We start from the raw sequence: 27,001 nt of genomic DNA, 5'->3' as shown, positions 1-27,001 counted from the left end.
TTGAGACAGGGTCTCACTCTGTCACCCAGACTGAGTGCAGTGTGTGATCTCAGCTCACGGTAACCCTGACCTCCCAGGCTCAAGTGATTCTCCTACCTCAGCCCCCCAAGTAACTGGAACTACAGGTGTGAGCACCACAGCCAGCTAAATTTTGTATTTTTAGTAGAGACAAGGTCTCCCTATGTTGCCCAGGCTGGTCTCAAACTTCTGGGCTCAAGCAATCCTCCCACTTCGGCCTCTCAAAGTGCTGAGATAATAGGTGTGAGCCACCACACCCTGCCCCCTTCTATTGTTTTATTTTTTCCCTGAATATTTTTTGACCTGCACTTGGTGATTCTAAGGATGCAGAACCCAAGGATAAGGAGGATGGGCTGTACACAATGAATGTGCATCAGACCTACATTAACTAATTCTTGGAGCAATTCTTAGTTGTTTTCAGACTATTCTGCTTAAAGATGAATGATCAAATATGAATCATCTTTAAAACTGACGAAATGTGAAAACAAATTAAATGTATATATATTATTAATTATATGTGCGTTTTAAAATCTATTTACCTTTACAGCACTTATAGCTGTATCAAGCGTTGAAACCTCATGGTCTTTGTGGGTGCCAAACACCTTGTCAGTGGCAGAAATTGGGCTTTTGCAGGTGTAGCAGTATGTGTCAATCTGGGATTTTTTTGGCTCTTTTTGTGCCTTTTCAGTTACAAACTCGGATGATAATCGGTCTTGCTCTTTCCTCTCGCTGCCCAACTCCTTCTGTTCAGCAGATGTACTTTGTTCTGCCTCACTCACAAATTCATTTTCACTGATGTGCTCAAAGGATTCCTTTCCTTGAGATAAGACATCTTCAGGTGTAGATTCTGAAGACAGTTCTTCTGATAAAATGCCTTGAGGAACAACTTCATAATGCAGGGATTCCGCAAATTCATACTCATCCTGAACAGGGCTATTACGGAGCCTCTCTTCACTTGGCTCAGGTGGGACCAGGATTTTAAGTTCTTCTAGCGGTGTTTCTTGAACATGAGATGCACCAGATGCAAATTCTTCCTCCGGGAAGGACACTTGTACTGGAACATTCAGATTGACCTCTGAATTTGCATTTCCGGCTTCATTATCCTCACTGCCTGCTTCATCTGTGCGCTCCAGAACATGATTGGTGTCTTCAAATGGAACTGCATAACTTATCTTCTGGGTAGCCACTCTGACTTCCTCTGTGATGGGAGCTTTCTTCTGCATTGCCATATTACCAAGGATCTCCACATGGCCTACTGATTCTCCTTCCCCATAAACAGCTTTCTGTTCTTCCAGGCTCTTCTCCTTGTGAATAGTTCCAAACTTCCCCCAATTTTCCCCTTCTGCAGCTATTGGTTGGTATGAATCATCCTTACCAACTCGTTTTTCTTCCAGACCTTGGTCTCGGTCCTTTTGAGTTACAGATGTGTCATGGAGAATGTCATCTTTGAGTATATACTTCTCAAAATATATTCCTGTTCCATCATCAGTGTCAGAATTTCTGCTGGGAAATGATGCCTCAGAATTCACACTGTCACACTCAGAAACTGTCTCCTCTTCCTTCTTTTTCTCTCCAACTGCTTCCTCATACAGATCCTTATATAAAAATGCAAGTGCAGGGGGCTCCTCCAGAAGTTCTGGATTAATAGCTTTAATAGTGGTAGGAAATATCTGGGTTCGTGACAAAACTCCTTCCTCTGCTTCAAATAAAGGCATCCCAAGCGACTTTGAGTCCACATCTCTCTTTATGTCCTTTGAAACATTTCTGTCAGCTGATTTTTGGATACCCAAAAACTTTTGGGTCTCTGGATGAGATAATACATCATGGTCCTTTTCTGGTCCATAAAAACTTTCATCTAATTTCACCAAGTCATACTCATGTTCTAGGGTGCTTTCCACTGAACTTACTGGGAAAGAGATCATTTCTTCTGTAACTTCCTTTGAGAGTTTCTCTTCAACATTTAATTTCTGTGGAGCTTTCTGTTTTTCTGGGTCTGGAGAGATGTTATAATCAATTAAAGTATATTTTTCAAAATAATCCTCTTCACTGGGAATTGTGGCCTGAATAAAAGATAAATCACCGGTTTCTGAATCTGTGGATATCTCTTCTTTTGCCTTATGAGTTTCCTTTTGTTTATTTTCTTTCAGTGGTATAACTTTTTCATCAGAATCTTCTAACCTGCTCTTTAATGTTTCATGACAAGGAACTGCTTCACTATTATCAGGGAGTGGTGGTATGGTTTTAAATGAGAGTTTCTCTTCCAAATATTCTAACTTATCTTGCATTTGTTCACTTTCTTCCTGATCAATTGAAGAAATAAAGGCAGGAGCATGAATATTCAATATTTCACAGCCTTCAGAAATAATACTAAAGGCAGTCTTCTGATCTTCTGAAAGTCCAGCTGGCTTACTAGTCACTGTAAAGTCTTCATCTTTTGCATATGTGTCTTCAGTCTCCTTGGACATTTCTTTAGCAGAAACCATTGTATCAGCATTGCTTGCTGATGCATTAGATATAAATTGAGCATAGTTGCTCTTTACTGAAGAGAGTGGTTCCTTTACACCGGTGTCTTCCACAGCCTCCAACTGGTGCTTTGAAACAAGAACAGATTGTTTAGGCACATCGGATGTGTGATCTTTAGATGTCTGAATAGTATGAACTGTATGCCTTTCTGGAGCCAATTCTGATCGTGACATTTCTTGTTTCTTCACTGCATTAATTTCTGGAGAAGCTCTTGAAGCAAGAGTTTGTGGTTTCACAGATGACAGAAAATATGGCGGTGTTTCTGAGCTCCTAGTTTCATCAAAAGGATGCGCTAAAGTCCTTTCGGATTCTTTAGATGGAAATCCTTGTTTCATACTTTCTTTTGTGATATCTACTGAACCACCTTTCAAGAGCTCTGAGTCTTTGAACTGTTCTTTTTCTTCATTGTGATCTGGCATATCTCGGTTTGACTTTTCTAACACTAGATTTCCTTCCTGAGACAAAGAGTGGTTCTTTATTTCATCATGACAAGAAAGATCCAGTGGCAGGAAAGTCTTGGTTTTCTCCACCAAAACTTTACTTTCTTCTAAAGGATGTGGTTGGGTTCCTACTGCCTTTGTTTCTCTGACTTCTGAGTGAGCCTCTGAGAGCATGGCTTCTGATTTTTCAGTAACTGATGTAGCTTTAACTAATGAAAATGACTGAGTTTCACCCAAAGAATGACCTAAAGAGATATCTGATTTTTCAGTCATAGACTCGGCTACATTCACAGAATAAGGCTGATGTTTCTGCTGCTTCTTTCCTTCTGAAAGCACATATACCTGATTTTCTTTTTCTTCTCCTTTCTCCTTTTCAGAACCAACAACGATTTTGGGTCTTTCACTGTAGTCTTCATTTTGATAGAAGTGCTGTGGCATAGCATTGACTTTTGATTCTTCCTGTTCAACAGATCTAGATCCACGTGTAATTTGTGTCTTCCCTATTTCATTACTATCTCTAAGCTCTAATGGGACCACAGAATCTTGTTTTTCTGCCATCACCTTCTTTTCTACAAAGGTATCTGACCTGTTTTCCAAATTATCTTTCTTAGTTGGACTAATAGACCTGAGTTTTGTTTCCTCTTCGAAAATTTTCAAGGAAGTAGGTTTTTGCATTTCTTTCTTTAGTCTATCTTCACTGAGATCAATTAAACTGCCTTTTGATTCTTCTACTGGCAAAATAATTGACTCTGGTTTCTCTGATTCCTTTGTGATATTTTTACTTGCAAAGTTGGAGGAAGCTAGTTTTGGCTGTTGTGGCACCTTATCTACTACATCAAATGAAAGGAGTGATTTTTCTTTTTGATCACTTCTTGGCTGTTCCTTAAAAATAGAAATATTCCAATTAGATGGAGGAGAGATTGCTGGCTTCTGGACTCCTTTACTATGAGTAACATGAAGAGGAACAACAGTTTTGGCTTCTTCCATAACCAATTTCTCACTGATTAGTGAATAAGGTTGAATTCCAAGATGTTTCTCACCATCAGCAGAAGTAACTACTGAGTTTATGCTCATTTCCTCTGAATCGCCTGAGATTTCTTTCTTTCCATAATCTTCCCTAGACACCTCAAAAATGGATTTTGGCTGTTGTAAATCTTCTAAATTTGATAAAATTGTGGATTTTTCTTTAACATTTTGACCCTCATCAAATTTTACTAAAGTACCTCTGGATTCATCAACAGTTTTAAATTTTACTTCTGATAATGAATGATCAGCTGGTTTCTCGGCTACATTAAAATTAGCAGGAATTGTACCTTCAGGCTCTATCACAGTCACTGCTGTTTCTACAGATGGACTTGGCTGTGTTTCTAAGTCTTCTTGTTCAGCAACTTTGTTATCTGGCGTGCTTGATCCAAAAAACAAGCTGGACATCCACGATTTGAAAGATGAAAGTCCTTTCTTTCCCTTTTCCTCAGGAAGGTCTGGCTTAGCTACCTTTGGCTGCGTGGGTGACTTTTGCGTCACCTCAGGTGACTCTAGGGGTTGAGGCTCTTTTGCGTCAATTGAGGAGATGGGTTTTCTTTGTGTGGGTATTTTCACTTCAGGTTCTGGTTTCTTTCCCTCATCAGCATCATTGATAACCTTCGACTGAACCATTTTTGATTCTTCCAATGGCTTCTCTCCAGGAAAAGGAGGTGTGCACCTGTGTGATTCTTTTTCATTGCCCAGTGCAGGTTCCACACCTTCTGCCAGGAAATGGGCTGTTTTGACAGAGGAGGGGATTGTTTCTGACTTCACCTGTTCCACTGATGGGCCAGACACTGATTTCTGGAGGAATCTTTCGGGAGGTAGTTTAACTTTTTCCTGGCTATCTTCTTTGGAAGGGCAGGAAAACTCTGTGTTTGCTTTCTCCAATAGCAAGCTTTCACTCTCCGTGAAAGAATGACTCTCCTTCTTCTCTGGTACATTTCTCTCTACATTTCCAGCTAGAACTAAAGACTTTGGTTCTTCAGCCAGCTTTACTTCTTCAGAAGAGTAACTTTGACTTGATAAGGACTCTACATTACCACTGGAAGTATCAAGAGCAGATACTGGTTCTTGTGATGACAAATGAGATTCTTCAGCAGAATCTGGCAGGACCTGCTTTCTGACCTCACAAGTAAGGTCCTTACTGGGCACAGCAGCCTGGAGCTGCCCTGGCCTCAGCTCATTGCTGCCAGAGGAATCCAGCTGCACAGATCCTGCTTTTCTCTCTTCGTGTTGATAAGCCATATGTTCTGGCTTTCCCAACATCCAGTTTTCATCCTTTGGAGAAATAAAGAATTCTTCCCTTCTTGTTTCTTTGATATCCACGGGCTTGGCTGTCATAAATGATTTTGATTGTTCCAAAGGCAAATTCTCTTTCATAAATGAAAATTGCTTAATATCCAAATCTTGTTTACCTGCAAAAGAGGTGCTTATGTCAGGTAATTTAATAGTTTGATCTGAGTGAAGTGCTTTTTCTGTCTTCTTTTGTTCCACAAGGAGGTCAGAAGGAGCAATCTTTGAAGGTTCTGTTATACTCTGGAGTACCTGGGATGAATCTGGGTGGCCTGTTTCTTCACTTAGCTTAGCTGCAACATCTCCCATGACTTGTGCCTTCAAATTTCCTGGTGATGGTAATGGGCCTATTTCTTGATTTTCTCCCTTTTTAAAGTCGGCTGAATGGCTCAACTCCTCTGATAATCCTTTTAAAGAAAAACTAAATGGCTGAAATTCTTCTGGGTTGTCTCCTTCAGCTAGAGAGGTAGGTGTTTCTTTTGACTCTAGGCTGACGATCTTGGGGGAGAAAGACTTAATTTCTTCATTTTGAGATTCCTCCCTAAGCAATGATGAAAGCTCAGAAATTACAGGCATCGTAGCAGATGCATAAAATTCTCTATTTTCTTCTTTTCTTTCTCTGCTCCTAAGCTTAGCTAGGCCTTTTTCTAAAACAGAATCCCCCGTCTCAGTTATGGGAGATTTTGCTTGTTTTGTACCTATGGATCCACTTTGCCTACCTAAACCACTAGCAAATTCTGACCCAGCATTTGGTAATTCCGATGGTTGGTGTGGCTTGTCTTTCTTCTCCGGTTCCAAAGACAGCTGTGCCAAAGCAACGTCTTGTTTTTCTGATGGGAAGTCTCCCTGAGCTGAAGAAGATACCTCCACTGCATGTTTGTTCTTATCATCACTGAGGAGCAGTACTGCTGGGGCCAAACCTGATGCTAAATTTTCTAGTTCAGGAGGTGAACTTGCTATTTCCTCATCTCTGCCTTTTGGAACTATATGTTTGGGTGCAGGTGACACATTTTGTGATGAAGGAAGTTTAGTTTCTTCCTTCTTTATCTCACCCTCTAGGCCAAGTGAAAGCTCATTTTCAGGCCCCAGCACCTCTGAGGTAGACACCAAGCTCTTTTTCTGTGATGAAACCAAACGTTCAGAGTCACGAACTATAGAATATGAAAGACCTTGTTTGTCTTCTACCCTTCCTTCCTCGGATTCATCTGAATGCTGGGAAGATGATGTTTTGATTATTGGCAACCCAGCTTTAACTCCTTTGGCTTCTGCTTCTGACAAAACAGAATGCTCTGCTATAGAGGAGACACTTGGAGGTGAATCAAATTTAATTTCCTTCTCTGCTTCTGACCAAGCCAAATGTTTGGATGACGTTTCAATGGGAGAAGCACCTTTAACTGCCACCTTGTCTTCTTCTGCAAGAACTGAATGCTCATCTGAAGATGTTACCAGTGGTGGCAAACCACTTTCTAATTCACCCTTTCCTACTTTTGTTAAGACTGGACGATCTACAGAAGTGACAAGAGATAAATCTGTTGGGATTTCTTCTTTTCCTAATTTGGTTAAGTTTGAATCAAGCTTAGCTACAATTGCTGTGGTTGTTGAGGAACCGGGTTCAAGTTCTTTGTTAATTTCTTCTGACAAAGCTGAAAATGCTAGTGCAGGTAGACCATGTTCAACTTGCTTGTCTACTCCTGAGGAAGCTGAATCAAGCACTGAAGGTGTACTCATTATTTTAGAATCATGTTTCATCTCCATTTTCACTGCTGGTAAAACCCCAGGTCCAGATAAAGATGTTTCCTTTAGAGGTGAATATGGTTTTATAACTTCAGGCTCATTCTTGGACAACTTTCCCTGTTCTAGTTCAGAAGTCACATTTAGAACTAATTTGGGCTTGACACCCTTCTTTGGCTCATCTACCACGTCAGGCAAAATTGAATATTTTGTCTCAGACCCTGGAACATTTGGAGGCTGAGGCTCCATTTTTTGATCCTGTGATACATGTGCTGTAGCTTCTTGAGAATCAGGCACAATTTCTTCCTTTCTGACTTTTGGCAAAGCCATCTGTTCATCTACAGCTTTTAGAGTGAGTGCTACTGTGGGTTCCTGTTCTTTCTTAATTGCAGGGACTGAATCAGGTGAAACCGAATGTGGAGATGCAGGTTTGGTTTCTTCCTTTACTACAGATGACTGTACAAGTAAAGAAGCAGGTATTGCAGCTACTGATGAACTCGCCTCTCTTTCTCCCTTCTCCACTTCACTGGTTAAATGTGAAGGAATCAAGTCTTCAGACTTAGGCTCTAAAGATGCTTGAGTTTTCTGCTTCTGTGCCAAAATGAGATATTCAGATACAGATGCTGAGGTTGCTGGAATCTCTGGCTTAGTTTCTGCTTTCCCTGATTTATCTGTTGAAGGTGGCAAACTCAAGTCTTCAAGCGGAGACACTGAAGGGAAAGTTTCAGCTTTTTGCTTCTGTGATGAACTGTACAGTTCAGGCACAGGTGTAGCAGCTGTAGATCCAATGTCTTCCTCATCTGCTCCTGGAAAGCAGGAATAACCTGAAACAGACACCGCAGTTAATAGTGAATCAGGCTCAAAATCATTTTTCTCCCTCTCTGGGATTCTAAATGGAGGGATTGAAACTTGTGATGCCGAGTCTGGAGAGAACAGTTCAGCTTCTTCAGTGTCTTCATCTGAAAAAATAGTGTGCTCAGATGGCGATGTTAAACACATTGGAGAATCGCATTCAAATTCTCTTTTCTCTGCTTCCTGTGTTGCATATGGTGGAAATGAGAATTCTGACACAAATGCAGAATCGGGAGAAAAAGGTCCAATGTCTTCTTGATCTTCTTCTGATGAATTCACGGGTGAGGATGCGCCTTTTACGTTTAGAGATCTGTGGACAATTTCTTCCTCCTGTGACTCCGGTGTTGCATATGGTGGTATTGAAAATTCAGAAGCAGATGTGGAAGAGGGTGTATACCGCTCCAGCTCAACTGTCTCTTCGTTTAATAGAACCCCACGTTCAGATGGAGTGGCTGAAAGTGGTGGGGCCTGGTGTTCAGAAGTCATCTCAGTTGTGTGCGGTGGGAAAGAGTGTTCAGATGCAGCGACTGAATCTGGGGAAGATAGTTCAATGTCCTCCTTTCCTTCTTCGGACAGAATTGTGCACTCAGAAATACCTTCTGGTTTGAATTGGGATGCCTCATCGATTATTTTCTTTTGTGGTTCCTGTGTTGCATTGAGTGGGGTTGCATATTTGGAAGCCAACTTTGAATCCGGTGTGAAACGTTCACTTCCTAGGTCCTCTCTCTCTGATGGGACCACGTGTTCTGACATGGCAGTAGAAGTCAGTGGTGACTGGCATTCAGAAGTCTTCTTGGTTGCGGATGGTGAGAAAGAGGGCTGAGAAGCAGAGGCTGCAGCTGGAGTAAATGATCCAGTGTCTTCCTTCTCTTCTGATGGAATCATGTGCTCAGAAACATCTTTTGATATTAACGGGGACTTATGGTCAATTATTTTCTTCAGTGACTCTTTTGTTGCCTGTGATGGAGCTGAATATTCAGAAGCAGATGTGGAGTCTGGTGTGTAACGCCCACTTTCTGAGGCCTCATCTCCTGATAGGACCATGTGTTCTGGTGTAACTGTTGAAAACAGCGGAGACTGGCTCTCTGAAGTCTTAGTTGTGAACGGTGAGAGAGAGCTCTCAGACGCAGAGGCTGCAGCTGGGGAATAAGCCTCAAATTCTTCATTCTCTTCTTCTGACAAAACTGCATGTTCAGCTATAGCTTCTACATTGGATGGGGAAACTGCCTCACCTTCTCGCTTCTCTAGTTCCTGGTTCAAATCTTGTAGTACTGAATACTCTGATACAAAAGCAGAATCAGTAGAAACTGATGCAATTTCCTCTCTTTCTTCCTCAGACAAAGCAACATGTTCGGGAGTTGATATCAATAACGGTAGAATAAGCTCCTCTTCTTTGTGCTCCACTTCAGGGGACATACATGGTGGGAAGGGCTTCTCGGAAACTAATGGGCTTTCCGGGTAATCAAGTTCTATGGTCTCTTCTTCTACTAAATTAGAATCTTCAGGTTCAGGGGTAGCAGCTATGGGTAGGGAAGTTTCTATTTCTTCTTCCTGTGGTTCTTCTAACATTAGAGGTTCAGAAAGAGAAATGGATGGCTCGAGCACGTTTTCCTCCTTCTCTCCTTTGACAGTGGGCTGTGCAGGGGTCAGTTTTGCAGAGGCTGGTTCTGCCCTTTGTGAAGTCATGTCTGGGTGTTCTTGGTCTGGGTCCAAATCCTCCTGGGTAGTTGCTGCCAAACCTGGTGAATCTGCCTCCACAGAAATGGAATGGTGAGCAGAATACACATCTTCCTTCTTCACCTCATTAGCAAATGAAGGTGAGACTGAAGAGTCACTGGCTGAAGCTGCAGTTCCTTGTGAAGCAACCTCACATTCTTCCTTTGCTGTTCTCAGGAACGCAGTTGCAGGTGAGGGAGGCTCTACTTCACAGGGTTTTGCTTCATCCTCTGGCTGTTGTGGCACTGACTGTGAAGGCCTGAGCTGTAGTTCTTGTTCTGCTCTGTCACTACTTGAATAAGAGGGCACTGTGTGTTCCAATGCAGATGTGGCATTTAGGGGAGAATCAGGAAAAATTTTCTTTTGATCTTTATGACTGAACATTGAGGGTAGGGACTCTGATCCTTTGGAGAGTGTGCCTCTCCAGGGTGGAACAACCTCTTTTACTTTATCCTCTATGCTTTGGGCTACTAATTTTCTTGTTTTGTAAACTGTATTAGCATCACTGTTGTCCAAATCTGGCTCTAGACTAATGGATGCATCTTTCCCTTTCCTATAATGTATTTCTTTAATTACATAACCCTTTGGCAATGTTCCATAAAACTGTAGAGGAATTAATTCTTCTTTAACCGAATTAAACATCTTAATTTTATATTGTACTGTTCCTATGTAGACTGGTCGTAATACTAAAGGCTTGTGTTCTTTGTATATTGCCCCAGTAATTGGAGGTGTATTTGAAGTGGTCTTCTTTTTTCTTGTTTTATCATAAATGCCAGACTTCTCTTTCTCCATGGTTAGTACCTGGCTTGCTGAAGTTAAAGGACTGTCTTTTTTGTTTGTTGGAACATCTTGGGATTCAAAAGAATTCCTTTTTTTGTTGCCTTTCCGGCGTAATGATGGTGAACCATGTTTTGACTTATGAGTCCTTTTCCGAGGCTTTTTCACTTCATCCACAATAAAGGAAACATTTCCAGGAGGAGAATTCACAGTTGACCCTTCCCGACTACATACACCGGAAGTCTGACTTTCTTCCGAGGCCCAAGGAGTAGAAGATCTACTTGAATTGGTTTCCCAGGTTATCCCACTATCTTCCCTTTGGACGGTCACCATGGAAAAGGAGGGGTCAGATATGATACACTCCTGCTTGATCTTTCCCTCTTCATCCTGGTCTGATAACCTACAGCAAATAATAATATTATGTATTATAATAAAATAGTATTAACTAATTAATAGAATAAGTAAGTTTATTTTTATCAGGTAAAGGATCAATGTGAAATTAAAATATGGACATCAAAATTGCCATCCATGTCAAAAAGAGGGATGCATATCAAATAAAGTTTAAAAACCAAAGTCAGGATATCCAATACAATGACACATCCCAGGCTAGAGTGACTCACTGTTCCACAAACTCAAAAAAGCTAAAGTTAAATTCACTAACTTCTCTCATCAGGATTGCCTTCCTGAGGGGCTCAGCAGTCACTCAAGCCCACCCTCGTCACTGGGATCTTCATAATAACTCTTGCATCTGTGTTCTCTCTGTTACCAAGATCACCACCTCACCTAGCTTTTCACCATTTCCCTCATAGTCACCGCCATCAGCTTCCTAACTGGTCAGCTGGCATCACAAGTACATCACTTTCCCCCACTCTCAACCCATCCTGCCCATCCCCCCCAGACAGGCTTTACTCAACAGTTAAACATGCCACCCCCTGCTTTAAAATGTCAGCAAATTCTTCATACCTACAGAAAAAAAAAGATGTTCAAAATCCTTGGTTCTCTGATCCCTATCTGATATTCTTTCCAAGCATCCACCTGGACCCTACCCTTACAGGTAAATTCCTGTTTTAACAATAATTCGCTGATCTGCGAATAGCTCTTGGGAACTCTGAGTCATGATAAAGGGAAAACACGTCATTGAATAGAGAGAGGCCACAAAAAATGTCAGCCTACTGTGCTTCACTTTCCTCATCTACAAAACGGAGGTAATAATAGAACCTATCTTGTGAGCTTGTTGTGAAGATTAAATTAGTTATCCACGTGAAATGTTTAGGGGATGTTCCTGGCATGTAGTTAGTGTTCAATAAGCGTTACCTGTAGTCAGGCCTTCCTGATTACAGATGATGAAAGGGGACTGGGCATGGTCGTTTCCAGCTGCTGCAGGATATAGGAGTGTAGAAAGGCTGTGTCCGTGGACTGCTCTCACAGCCCTTCTGAGACCACTAGCTATGGCCACCCCTTCACTTGCTATTGGGCCCCCATCTCAGACTTGGCAGTGCTCTTCTTTGAAATTGTCTTCTGCCTCTTTCTCACCTTTACTTATGCTGTTCCTCCATTTAGAATGCATAGCCCTCACCATCCTCCACTTCTGCAACTGTAAATTCGACCTGCTCCTTCGGGCTGGATTTAAATTCCTCTGCTGTTACCATTCCTGACTAATGCGGCAGCCACGTTTCCCATCACTTCACAAACATATTTCCTCCTAGGAACACGGGAGATGAATCCCATCCATTGACTGTCTTACATTTGTCTACGACAATAAAATCAAAAAACCCTCTGCTAAAACCACTAAACGTAAGTGTTAAATTAAGGCAACTAAAAAAAAATCTACAGTTCGATTTCTATCCCTTAGTAAATTGTTTTTATCATTAGTCACTGCATATATCAAAGGTTCTTAACTCTGAAACATTATAAAATCACCTGTGGAAAGGTTTTTAAAAATACTTATACTGCTCCATACCTTTCTCCACGGAGATTCTGATTTAATTGTACAAGGGTCTGGTCTGCACACTGCTACGTTTTTAGATTTTAAAAGCTGCCAGGCAACTACAATAAGTATTCAGAATTGAAAATCACTGGCCTGGCTAGGCACAGTGGCTCACACTTATAATCCCAGCACTTTGGGAGGCTGAGACAGGTGGATCACCTGAGGTCAGGAGTTCAAGACCAGCCTGACCAACGTGGTAAAACCCCATCTCTACTAAAATTACAAAAATTAGCCAGGTGTGGTGGCAGGTGCCTGTAATCCCAGCTACTTGGAAGGCTGAGACAGGAGAATCGCTTGAACCCGGAAGGCAGAGATTGCAGTGAGCCGAGATCACGCCATTGCACTCCGGCCTGGGTGACAAGAGTGAAACTCTGTCTCAAAAAAGAAAAGGAAAAGAGGAAAAAAAAAAATCACTGGCCTAAACAATCCTAGCTCTGGTACTTAAATAGCACATATCTTTCTTTCTCACTGTAAACGCTTCCTGGTTTGTTAGGTTGGGTGGGGACCAGGAACGTTAAGTCCTTGCAGGTGCACTCACTTCCCTTATTAAGCTTCAGAGTTTCCCCAGCAGTATACTGCAAAGGAGTTATGGCTGTCCTGAGATCCTGATCTCCTCAAGTCTCAGCATAGCCATGGGAAGCCTAGGGCAGCCAGACCCCTTGGGCCACTAGCCTGCAATAGCAAGCAGCCTGATCCCTTCACCCTAGTGTGCTATGAATTCTAACATTTTCTATACATGCCATGAGTGAAGGGTCAGGAAGTAGTCTCTCTATTTCCCCACAACTCTGCTCTCACTCATTTGCTTTGGTATTAAACTGCTGAACTTAATTAGGAATTAATACTCTGTCTTGGTCCTGAATTGAATCTTATTTTGTTTTTTCAGGCTCTTTTACATACTTAATTAAAACTATTACACCAAATTTTCAACTCATACTACATCTTCTTTCTTCCCTGTCACTTAGAAATAGGATGAAATTAAAAATTAAGGTTATGACATGCATCTGGGAAGTCAGCATTTTGAATGCCCATGATTGTAGAAGCATTATAAAATTCAATTATGAATTCAATTTAGAGTTAACTATTGACTGTAAATTCAGTGTGCCCAACCAGAGAAGTTTTCATTACCAGCTAGAATGAGTTCACCAGTGCTGGGGAGAGAACACACATATGGTCACAAGCCAGGCGAGGCCTACTCAGGTGGATTCACTCACCCAATCGTTGCTTATTCATTTTCATTCATTAATCTATTTCTTCACTTAATAAACTTTTATTGATTTCAGGCACTAGGAGTACAAATATAAAGCCACAGAACCTTCTAAGAAACTCAAAATCTAATCAGAAGAGACAACTAAACATTCTTTTTAAATTTTCATTTTAAAAAACTTATTATTTTATTTTATTTTATGAGACAGAGTCTCGCTCTGTCACCCAGGCAGGAGTGCAGGGGCACAATCTCGGCTCACTGTGACCTCCACGTCCCGGGTTCAAGTGATTCCCATGCCTCAGCCTCCAAAGTAGCTGGGATTACAGGTGTGTGCCATAGTGCCCGGCTAATTTTTTGTATTTTTAGTAGAGATGGGGTTTCACCATGTTGGCCAGGCTGGTCTCAAACTCCTGGCCTCAAGTGATCCACCCACCTCAGCCTTCCAAAGTGTTAGGATTACAGGCACGGGCTACCATACCCTGCCTCCATTTTTACTTTAGATTCAGGAGGCACATGTGCAGGTTTGTTACATGGGTATATGGTATGATGCTGAGTTTGGAGCTTCTATGAATCCCATCACCCAAATAGTGAACACAGTACCCAATGTGTTTTTTAGCTCTTACCCCTTTCTCCTCCCCACTTTTGGAGTCTCCAGTGTCTACTGTGCCCATGTTTATGTCCATGTGTACCCAAGATTTGGCCTCCCACTTATAAGCAAGAACATGCAATATTTGGTTTTCTGTTTCTGCTTCCTTTGCTTAGGATGATGGCCTCCAACTGCATTCATGTTGCTGCAAAGGCCATGATTTAGTTCTTATTTATGTCTGCCTAATATTCTATGGTGTATATGTACCATATTTTCTTTATCCAGTCCATCGTTGATGGGCACGGAGGTTGATTCCATGTCTTTTCTATTGTGAATAGTGCTGCAATGAACATGAGTGCACACACATGTCTTTTTGGTAGAATGATTTCTTTTCCTTTGGGTTTATGCCCAGCAATTTCATTGCGGAGTTGAATGTTAAGAACATTTTAATACAATGTGATAAGTACTTTTACAGAAGATAGGCAAGATATAATTAGAACATAAAGGGAAGACTTCAGAGGAAAAGTACTCGAGTTGGTTTGCAGAAGAAATAGGAGTTTGCTAAGTAAACGAAGATAGGAGATGGTATAAGGAGGGGGAGGTCATTATGAGAAAAGGTCATAGGATATGCAAAATGTAACATAAATAAACAGTCTGGCTCATTGAGAGACCCAAAGCTGAATTACAGATCAACAGACACTAGAGAATGACTATACAGTATTAGCATGTGTAAAGCCATGGCAGTATTACACTCAGTCTAAAGCAACAATGTATTAACAGAAGAGAAATGGTCACTATACAATTCAACGTTCCCATCTATGTACATATCAGCTTTTCATAGCTAAAAGATACAGGCTATAAAAATCATCTGATCCATTCCCCTCTGACTACATTCTCACAAAGCAACCTTCTGATTATCAGTTAGCATCCTACATAGATGTATCTATAGGAGTGTCGTGAGACAAATAATGACTTTGAGAAGCTCACTTCCTACCCCCTTTCAGTGCTAGGCAAGAAGGTTCAACTGATCTGAGTTAGATCAAGTAAACAGGCTGATTCCAGAAATGAGTGTCAAAGGCTCCCCTTTCATTTGAAGGATAACCCTCATCTGATGAAGGAAGTTTACTTCTATTCCTATTTGCTAAGGCAGTTTTTTTAATGATGAATGAATGTTAAGTTTTATTAAACAAATACATTGTTTTTAAATGGAGTTTTGCTCTTGTTGCCCAGGCTGGAGTGCAATGGTGTGATCTCGGCTCACTGCAACATCCGCCTCCTGGGTTCAAGCAATTCTCCTGCCTCAGCCTCCCAAGTAGCTGGGATTAAAGGTATAGACCACCGGCTAATTTTGTATTTTTTTTAGTAAAGATGGGGTTTCATCATGTTGATCAGGCTGGTCTTGAACTCCTGATCTCAGGTGATCCACCCGCCTCAGCCTCCCAAAGTGCTGGGATTACAGGTGTGGGGACCACACCCAGCTGATTAAACAATTTTTTATGAAACTATGGAAATTATCATATTTTCTTTCCTATCCTGTTAATGCGATGAATTACAGTGATTGATATCCAAATAACAAACCTATCTTGAACTCCTAAACTGAACTCAACATGGCTATGATATATTATACTTTTTATACAAGATTTTTTTGTCAATGCTATGTTTAGAAATTTTGCTCCCATGTTAATGAGTGATATTTCCCTGTAATCTTCTTTTCTTTTTTTTTTTTTTTTTTTTTTTTGTTTTTGAGACAGGGTCTCACTCCGTTGTCCAGGCTGGAGTGCAGTGGCATGATCATAGCTCACTGATACCTCAAACTCCTGGGCTCAAGCAATCCTCTCTCTTCAGCCTCCCAAGTAGCGGCAACTATAGGTATGCCCCACCATGCTGGGCTAATATTTTAATTTTTTGTAGAGAGAGGAGTCTCAACATGTTACCCACGCCATTCTTGAACTCTTGACCTTAACCTATCCTTCTGCCTTGGCCTCCCAAAGTTTTGGGATTACAGGTAAAAGCCACCATGCCCAGCCTGTGTAATCTCCTTTTCTACAGCGTACTTATCAGGTTTTTGTAGCAAGATTATGATGCCTCATAGAACAAACTGGGAATTGTTCCCTCCTTTATTCTCCTCTAGAAGAGTGTACAAAATATTACATTATTTCTCCGTTAAGTGTTTGGTAGAATTTGTTAGTGAAGTCATCTGGACCTGGAGTCCTCTTTGTGATAAGGTTTTTAGTTAGCAATTTAATAGTTGTATGACTTCACAATTTCTTTTTGTTTTGTGATACTTTTTATTTTGTACTTTTCTAAGAATTTATTTCATCTAAATTTTTAGAAATCATTGGATTAAAGTTGTTCATAATATCCATTTAGGATATTTTAAATGTATGTAAGTCCTAAAATTATACTCCTTTTTTTTTTATTCTTGATATTGGGTATTTGTGTCATCTCAATTTTACTTTTATTTTATTTTATATTTATACTACCTTTTTGAAATAGATTTTTGTTCTTTTTTTTTGAGAGTCTCACTCTGTCACCCAGGCTAGAGTGCAGTGGCACAATCTCGGCTCACTGCAACCTTTGTCTTTTGGGTCAAGCAATTCTTCCACCTCAGCCTCCCAAGTAGATGGGATTGTAATACAGGCACATACCACCATGCCATCTAATTTTTTGTATTTTTAGTAGAGATGAGGTTTCACCATGTTGGCCAGGCTGGTCTCGAACTCCTGACCTCAAGCGATCTGCCCACTTCAGCCTCCCAAAGTGCTGGGATTACAGGGATGGGCCACTGCACATGGCCGAGATAGATTCTTATGTCATTAATTTTCAAATTTTGCCTTTTTCTAACATGTGAAGTCAAGGCTATGCACTTCTCTTTAAGCACAAATTTAGATGTATAACCTAAAGGTTGATACGTAGCATTTTAAAAATTATTAATCTCAAAATGTTTTCAAATGTCCTTTGTGAATTCTTATCTGGCTCATAGATTATTTGAAAATGTATTTCACAATTTCAAAATATATGAGGATTTCTTAGTTATCTTTTGTTTACTTTCTAGTTTAATTGCATTGTGATCAGATAATTTATTTTGTATGAAGTTACACTTCAAAATTTGTTGAAATTTTCTTTGTAGCTATATGGCCATTTTAAGAAAAATGTTTATGGGTTCATGAAAAGAACATATGTTCTGCAGTTTTTCAACAGTGTTTTATTTATGTCAACTAAACTAAGTCAAGCTTATTTATTGTGTTATTCAGATCTTTTTTAGCCTTAGTAATATTTTTTGTCTGCCTGTTCTAACATTGAAAAATGTATTAACATTTTCTACCACAGTTGTGGATTTGTCTCTTCTTATGGTTTTGTAAATATTTGACTTATACATTTTGAATCTGTGTTAATAGGTAATACTAGATTTAGAATAGTTATATCTTTCTGGAAATTTTAACTTTTAATAATAATGAAATGTCCCTTTTATCTGTGAATCAAGATTTTTTTCTAGAGTCTAGTTTGATACCAAGAAAGCTTTGCTTTATATTAATAACCAGCTATCTTTTGGTTAATGTTTGCATGATATCTCTTTTTACATTTTTACTTTGAACCTTCCTATATCTTTCTATTTTAGATGGGTCTCTTATAAGTAGCATATAGTTTTTAAAAATCCATTCTGACCACTTAAATAGAGCTCTCTGACTTTTATATGGAGCCTTTTGGGAGTTAAATTTGCCATCTTATCATTTATTTTCTATTTGTACTACCTATTCTATACTCCTTTTTCTCTCCCCTCTTGCCTTATTTTGTTTTCTTATTTTTTAAAAATAGAGATGGGGGTCTCAATATCTTGCCCAGGCTGGTGTAAAACTCCTGGACTCAAGCAATCCTCTCACCTTAGCTTCCCAAAGTGAGCCACCACAGTCATCTTTGCCTTATTTTTGATTGAATCTTTTTATTATTCCATTTTCCTTTCTATTTGCTTGTTAGCTACATTCAATTTTACTATTCTTTTAGTGACTATTCTGAAAATTACAACATACATCTTTGACTCATTAATATCTAGTATAAATTGACATTTTTACCTCTTCCCAGACAACACAAGATCATGAATCCTTTAATTTCAACTTACATGTCCTTATATATTTTCAATCTAAATGTTAAGCTACATGAGATATAATTATTTTTATTATTTTAAAGTGTCAATATTTATTTATATTTACTTAGATACTGGACCTTTTTATTTCCCTTCATTTCTTCCTGCATCTCTAAGATTCCATCTGGAATCATTTTCCTCCTCCCTTTAGTGTGAATCTTCCTCTGGTGTGAATCCAGGTGACAAGTTCTTCCTACTTTTTTTATTAAAAGTCTTTTTACACTTTCATTCTTGGAGAATATTTTTTCTGAATATAAAATTCTAGATTGGCAGTTACTTTTAGCACTTAAAAAATATCATTCAATTGTCTTCTGTCTTCCATTGTTTGAATTGATAAGTTGGCTGTCAGTCTAACTGTTGCTTTTTGAAGATGATTTGGACTTTTCTCCCCTACTATCCCACTACAGTGGTTTTGGGGATTTGGTTGTTGTCTTCAGTTTTCAGAAGTTACTAACATATTCTTAGACACCTTATCCTGCCTGGTGTTTGCATGGTTTCTAGAATCTGTAGATTAATGTCTTTCATCATATTCAAGAACTCCTCAGCCATACTCTGTTCAAATATTGCTTCTGCCTCATTGCCTCCCTTTTCATCTGAGATCCCAGTTTTTCATAAATTGAAACTTTTCACTGTATTCTGTGTGTGTTTCATTTGGATGTTTCCTCCAATTTATCAACCAGCATATTAATTCTGTATTCAACTGTGTCTAAATTGCTTCTTAAACATAATCAAAGGTGTTATTTTTTATTATTGTATTTTTCAGTTTTTGAATTTCCGTTCTTTTCATTGTTTTCAGTTTTCTGACAAAATTCAGTTTTGTCTTTTATTTCCATGTTCCGCATCCCTATAAATAAATTAAGCATTACATAAGCATCATTCTTCTACAGAAGCCCTTCCTTTCCCTTCCCATAGTAGTCCAGCTATGCCCTGAGCAAGCATTACTCTTCATGAGAGAGAGCTTATAGGATTCTGTGTGCTCTACTACTTCTCCATTTCTGAATTTTCTCTGATAAACTTGAATTTACATTTTCATTTCGTGTTCATGTCCCTTTGCATGGTAGGAAGGAAATGTGATAATTTATGGATAGTGCTTTAATACATTTGCTGGTGATCTTCTTATCTCCAACTGTTAAATTAACATATTTTTCTAAATTTATTTTTTGTGGGTTGTATTAGTATAAACCAGTTCTCAAAAAATGAATTTCACTAAATGTGCTGAAAAATATAACATTTGATATTTCAAAATGAAGGGTCAGGTTCTGGACTATGATGACCACACCAAAAATTCCTGTGTTTCCTGGTTAGGCTGTGGTCAACCTTCCTAGGTACAGCCATTTCATCTTAGCTCAGAAACCAGTAACTTATTGAAAATTAAGTTATTAGAATCATGAGTGGAAAGAGGCTTGTGGTTTTATAATATTTCTCATTTTATAAGTGAAAAAATATGAGGGAGTTAACACATATATACAAATTAAACTTTTAAAGAGGGAGATGGTTAGCTATCATAGTGGAGCTACCAAAATAATAATTTCCCACATTTTTTCATCAATATCTTTGTTTTGAATTGATTCTCGTTCTTTCCTTTAGAAAAACCTACACTTCTGAAGAAGTGAAATGGGTTCCCTATTTTTATCTGAAGGTTAAGTTTGTAACTATAGACGTGTCACTTAACAACAGGGATACATTCTGAGAAATACATCATTAGGCAGTTTCATCATTGTGTGAACATCATAGACTGTACTTATACAAACCTGGATGGTAGAGCCTACTACACAGAGACTACAGGCTAGCCTATTGCTCCTAGGCTACAAATCTATACAGCATGTTACTGTATTAATACTGTAAGCAATTGTAATGTAATGGTGAGTGTACATGTAAACATAGAAAAAAATAAGTAAAATATGTCATTAAAATCTTATGGGACCACTGTTGTATATTCAATCTGTCATTAACCAAAATGTCATCATGGAACATGATTATATGATTATACTTTGTATCTATGAGCTCAAGATTTGTAGTTCCTTTCTCTGATTAGCAGTTAAAGTAACATTAAAGTTCTATATGGGGATATAATTATGAAAAATACCTGAGATTTGCATGATGCTTTATTCTACTCTCAAGCAATGACGGTGCACTAACAGGAAGTGTATCAAACAAAAGAATGTAATGGGTGGGATATTTTTCTTATGAACTCTTTTAAAATGCATTAAATATCAATTGTTATTACAATGAGGAAGTCACATATGATCCTGCTTATATTACAAACTTTGAAAGACATATTTTAAGCCATAAAACACCAAGCAAGCTTGTGATCTTTTAATACAAACTGTTGGTGTTTTATATGAATCTTTAAAAAAAAGGAATTCTTAAAAACAATCAACTCTACAATTAATATTTCACCAAGAATTAATTAAATATTAATGTCTTTAGCTGAAAAAATATATGCGTTGCTGAATAAAAATTCGGGAAAATATAAAATAGCTGAGGTTAAAAGACATTTTCATGCCATTAGGGAGTTAAGAAAAAATTTCATGAAACCATGAATGAATAAATTATTATACAGCATTATTATAATAGAAGGTGTTCATTTTGTAGATATACTAAAGACCATTCAACCTCATTGTGGATGGAAAGAATAACTAACTTGTTTTCACAATGAACAGGTATTTTAGAAGCCTGGAAGTTAGAGCCCTCTGCTATTTAAAACCTGGTTATCTTCCCACTCATGAACTCTATAATCCAGCCAAACACAAGCCTTACCCTTCATGCCTTTGCTTATATCTTTCTGTTCACTTAGAATGAATCATCTTTATCTCTTATTTTTTTTTTGGAGACCAGCTCATATATCAACTTCTCCATGTATCTGTCACTGATGCTGCAAGCCGAAAGTAATTTTTTACCTCTGAACTTATGGAATCTTAATGTAATTCTCCTATGGAATCTACCATCCTACATTCAAAGTAATTTTTATGTATATCTTAGCTCCTCTGTAAGACTACAAACTTCTTGTAAGCAGGAATCAATGTCCTTAGTGTTTCTTTTAGTGGCTCTCCTTATAAAGTCTTTCTAAAACATTCACCTTTGTTTTCAGAGGAACAACAGCTCTTTTACTTTTATACTCCTATTTTATCAGCTTAAGCAATATTTAATTCAATCATGTTATAGCAATAACAGGTACGACTAGTATAAAAAGGTCCCGGGACAATCACAACTGATCCTTAGTAAAAATACAATTCAAAAGAGTGAGTATGATTATTAGAGAGTAGCCTTCTAGCAGAAGTGGTTCGCTTGCCTGGGGCATCAATCTGTTTTAAGTCAAGATTTATTCATTCAACAAGTATGTATTAAGTTCAAATTATCTACTAGATAGGCACTATGTTATGTGTGCTCTTTTACAGCAAGATTACCATCTGGTGCAATTTTTAAAAGGTCTTAAAAGTTCACTTCAAATTAATCAATTTGGTCTGTGCTATAGATTTGCGATATAAATTAACTTTGCCTTATTTTAATGTTCTTAAATCTAAGATGTGTCCGGATGTTGCTATTGAAAGTAGCTCTACAGTCAAACAAACTGAGTGCCTGCCTGAGCCTCACCTGTACAACAGCAGCACTAGACACAATCAACATTCTCCTAGCTTAGTTTGAGTTGTTTGTGAACATTTTTCTGTGTCATCTACACAAGAGTGTAGGAGTAAACACGTGATGTAAAGATTCATATCTTTTTAGCTCTTTGAAATTTCTTAAAATGCGCGATAGTAATTTACTTAGTTGAGACACTAACTCCTCATTCTAGATGTTTGTTCTCAAGTTGAAGGACATCTATTAGTACAACACTGCTGGCCTAGCTTCTCTTTATCACTCTTCCCCATTCTGCGATGGCAAAAGCCACAATTACTTTTGCACCAACCTAAAATATTCCTTGTACTATGAAGTATATGGAGAGAGGCTGTGGTTCTTCAGAGGCTGTGACTGGGCATATAAATCTGTCTAGTTCTGAGATTCAGTAGTAGAAATCACATTGTTTTTCTATACCTAAGCCACATTCTCTGAGATCAGCTATATCAATGATGAAGTTGATATTTTGATCTCTAGCTACGATTCCTTTATCTCTCAACTGTCTCAGAACTTAGACAAGGAAAAGAGAGTAATTCTAGTAATGAAATCCTAATACAAATAAATGGCCACACATGCCATCTATTAGTTGGTAGGAACTAAAAGCTATCACTTAATAGTAAGAACAGATATAATAGATAACCTACGTGCTCCACCACAAACTGACCTATGGACCAATCAGACCAAGAGAAATCCACCAGTTAGAACTCAGCAATGCCATGAGCCCATATAGATCTCCCTCAGAAGCACACATCACGTGCACATCTTTATTTGCATAAGATTTAAGAACTCCAGAACTATAGTGGTTGACATAATGCTCTGTAAGCAACACAGAACAATTTTAAAGTGAGTTGTAAGTCATATTATATCTACTGCAAAAATTTCTATGGGTTGAAAAGAATAGGGTTGACAATTTGAACCTGATTATGCAAAAAAGATAAAAGTTGGTATTCTTAAAGGAAATGCCTCAAGTTACTTTAGCTTCAGGCCCTGCCAGCTCTACAGCTGCTTCTGTTAGCATCTGCTAACAGGGGTAAGGAAACCTGGATTCTAATCCCTGCTCTGACATTCACCAGGTGTCTAGTTTCCAGCAACAATGATAATAAGCTATAGCTGCATATCACTTAATGACTCTCCAAATACCTGCACATATATTATTGCCTTTGGCTCTTAGATTCATTACTTGATTTAGTCAACGAATATTTAACACCTACCATGGACCACACTGTTCTAGGCAATGAGCATACAGCAGAAAAAAAAAATCCATATACACATACACAATTCATTTTAATTACAAAAGTAGATGAAAACATTCTTGTTATTTAAAAAATCTACATCAATCGTCTCCCTTCATTACCACCACCCCTATTTCTGTCCCATTACCAGAGATAACCCAGTTAATTAGTAACATTTCACAAATTGTTTTAAATGAGCCTTGCAAAATAAATAATCAGAATTCTGTGTTTAAGTTATGAAGTACCCATAATATGCAAAGCAATGGGAATATAAAGACGAATAACATGGTTCCTACCTTCCAGGAAATTAGAGACTAGCATAGATATATACCTGAAAACAGATTGTTGCCATAGAGTGTGACACATGCTTCAACAGAAAGAATGTGCAAAAGACATCAGATGTGAGGCTGGGCATGGCTGCTCATGCCTGTAACCCCAGCACTTTGGGAGTCCAAGGCAGGAGGATCGCTTGCGCCTAAAAGTTCAAGACCAGCCTGGGCAACGTAGTGAGATCCCATCTCTACAAAAAATTGTAAAAACCAGCAAGGCACATGCCTGCAGTCCAAGGTACTCAGGAGGCTGAAGCAAAAGGATGGCTTGAACCCAGGTGTTCAAGGCTGCAGTGAGCCATGGTCACAGCACTGCATTCCAGCCTGGGAGACAGAGAGAGACCCCAACTCAAAAAAAAAAAAGACATCAGATGTGGTACAGAGAAAGACATTTTTAAACTTTGAGATAGAATGGTGCATGCTGTTTGAATACATGTGTGAGAGGAGGGGTCTGTAACATAATCACAGGGTATGACAGACTCACAGAAGATTTTGCAAGATAAGAATGAGTTTTCCAGGGAAACCAGGATGCAGGTGGTTAGAAGCAATTCAGATAAAAAGAACAACGTGCAAAAGAAGAGGGGTGTGAAACCATATGTGTCTGGCTATTTTTTGGGGCACCTTTGCAAGTCTGTAATCATCTTGAAAGTTGTAAAACCCAGTAATATATATGTTAATAATACACAGATGCTTCCAAATACTACTGCAACCTCCAAGCAGATTGGAAAATGGCCATCATTCTGTCTTTCCTAGGGCTCTGGACAGTCCTGATAATTAGCTAATGGTGGGATACACACATACTTGTTATTAACAGCCAAGATAACTTGAATCATTGAGTGACTAAGACGTGTGCCTGACCTTACAACCAGGACAAGATGAAGATGTGATCTATGTGAAGGGAAGAGATTCAAAGTAGTGAGTATCTTCCTTCCTACCCCCACTCCTCCCCAACCAAAATACTACATGTGGGTCACATGCATAAACTCCATTTATTCCAAGTAGGAAGTATCCATGTAGTAGTAGTAGTAGGTAAAATTCCATTCAGAACTCTGGAATTGCAGAAATCATTTATCTCTCTGGAGTTACAAAAGAGTCATTTGGGCTTTAGCATGGATAATCAATTTATAAATACTTAGGGAGTATCTATCTATTCAGGTCATGGCCATGAGCTGGGGCTACTATTCAATTACATAAACTGCAAGCAGACATCTGAATCTACCAGAGAAAAGTATAAAACTCAATCACTGGACCAGGCGTGGTGCTCACACCTGTGATCCTATCACTTTGGGAGACTGAGGCAGGCAGGTCATGAGGTCAGGAGTTTGAGACCAGCCTGATCAACCTGGTGAAACTCTGTCTCTACTAAAAATACAAAAATTAACTGGGTGTGGTGGTGCACCCCTGCAGTCCCAGCTACTCAGGAGGCTGAGGCAGGAGAATCACTTGAACCCGGGAGGTAGAGGTTGCATGAGCCAAGATCGCACCACTGCCCTCCAGCCTGGCAACAGACCGAGACTCCATCTCAAAAAAACAAACAAAAAAAAACTCAACCACTAAATTCTCCACTATCATAAAAAACTAAGGACAAAGAGATGCCACGTCAGAGAACCAAAATAAATAGGCTACAATGTGACAGCACTGTTATATAGCTTAGTGACTGCTTCAGACCAAATCATAGGAAACTCAATTATTTGTGGTCTTGGGAGGTAGGCGTTCCTCCACAGTGACACTATGGACATTTGGAGCTAAGATAATTCTTTGAGAAGGCGGGTGGTGGGGTGGGGGTGGGTGAGGTGGGGTGGGGGCTGTCTTATGTGCTGAGAATGTTTAGTGGCCTCCCCGTCCCCTATCCACTAGACGCCATTAGTACCCTATCCCAGGCTGTGACAATAACAAAATGTCTTTAGACATGTAGTAGTTGAGAACCACTGGCATAGGTAAACTCAAGAGTGAGAAAAGACACTCAGTCACAGGCAACACCAACCTTGGCTGAGGATACAAGTGAAAAACGACCGAGGATGAGAATGTTCAGGTTCCTGGGATTCCCAGCAAAGGAGTTAAACACAGGCTTAACTGTTTAGTGCTGGAATTCTTCAACAGCTACTGAGCATTAGCACAGAGCAGAAACTGTATCCCACCAGCCACTGCTGTCAAATTCCTATGAATGTTGAGTGGTGGTTACTAAGAGACAGAGCACTTCATCTGAATAGAATATGTCAGGTTGGGATCTTTTTAAAATAAATCAGTGAGCCACGATAGATTTCTTTCCACCTGTTACACTGACTTTTTCTCCCTAATACAATTATAACTCCATAAAAACACGAAGTATGAGGGCAAATTGGTTCAAAAATTAGGGGAAATCTGATCAGATTTCCTTCATGGCCTTCCAGTAATTTTTCATGTTAAGTTTGCAACAGAGAAAGAGCCCTTATTTTGTAGCCTTGAAAATAATAATAGTAATACATTGAAAAATAAAGCCCAGCTCATCTATTGAATGGAATCAGCATTTGTCCATATACGTAGAATAGTGTTTGGCAACACTTTTTTTCTCTGTCATTTTTTAAGAAGAAAAAAAAAATAGGCCAGGCACGGTGGCTCATGCCTGTAATCCCAGAATTTTGGGAAGCCAAGGTGGGCAGATCATTTGAGGGTGGGAGTTCAAGACCATCCTGGCCAACATGGTGAAACCCCATCTCTATAAAAATACAAAAATTAGCTGGGCATGGTGGTGCACACCTGTAATCCCAGCTACTTGAGAGGCCGAGGCAGAAGAATCGCTTGAACCGGGAGGCAAAGGTTGCAGTGAGCCAAGATCATGCCACCACACTCCAGCCCGGGCAGCAGAGCAAGACTTTGCCTCAAAAACAAACAAACTAACAAATAAATAAAACACCAACGCCTCACTCCGGCAGATGCTGCTGAGATGAACAGGGATAGATGAAATATATCCCAGCCCTGCAGTTTCAGGAGAGAGCACCCCTTTGCCTGGTACCAGCAGAGAGACTTGGCTGGCAGTGTGTTGGTTCTCCTGCGCCTGTTTAGATAAACCTAAGAGAGAGTCCTCTGGAAGCACAGTGATGGCGCTATCCAGCTATGGGGAGAAGCATCCTTGAGATCCTGCTGTACAACATAAAAGAGGGGGTGAAGATGGAAGAGGATCAGACTGAAAATCGTGACTGAAAAACAACCACACACGTTGCCTTTAATTTCCGGGTGCTCCTCCACTGAATTTTGATCTAGACCCACAATTAATGCTGCCAGTAATTCATCAAAAAAAAAATTAATCATGCCGGGCGCGGTGGCTCACGCCTGTAATCCCAGCACTTTGGGAGGCCGAGGCGGGTGGATCACGAGGTCAAGAGATCGAGACCATCCTGGTCAACATGGTGAAACCCCGTCTCTACTAAAAATACAAAAAATTAGCTGGGCATGGTGGCGCGTGCCTGTAATCCCAGCTACTCAGGAGGCTGAGGCAGGAGAATTGCCTGAACCCAGGAGGCGGAGGCTGCGGTGAGCCGAGATCGTGCCATT

General features: G+C 39.5%; 1 protein-coding gene across 2 annotated transcripts in view; it reads right to left on the bottom strand.

Annotated features, from left to right (window-relative positions):
* CMYA5 (cardiomyopathy associated 5) overlaps positions 1 to 27,001 on the bottom strand; it is a 101,382-nt gene that overhangs the window by 53,843 nt on the left and 20,538 nt on the right. For both annotated transcript variants that reach the window (XR_001818705.2, XM_017507351.2), the window contains exon 2: positions 558 to 10,776. Coding sequence is in view for 1 of the 2 variants with exons in the window: in XM_017507351.2 (XP_017362840.1) it covers positions 558 to 10,776 (10,219 nt within the window). In the remaining variant the exon portion in view is untranslated. The remainder of the gene's footprint in view (positions 1 to 557; positions 10,777 to 27,001) is intronic.

The sequence above is a fragment of the Cebus imitator genome, unplaced genomic scaffold, assembly GCF_001604975.1.
Source record: "Cebus imitator isolate Cc_AM_T3 unplaced genomic scaffold, Cebus_imitator-1.0 Scaffold16, whole genome shotgun sequence".
NCBI lineage: Eukaryota > Metazoa > Chordata > Mammalia > Primates > Cebidae > Cebus > Cebus imitator.
Note: the sequence above shows the minus strand (reverse complement) of the source record. Positions and strands in the feature narration are given on the sequence as shown.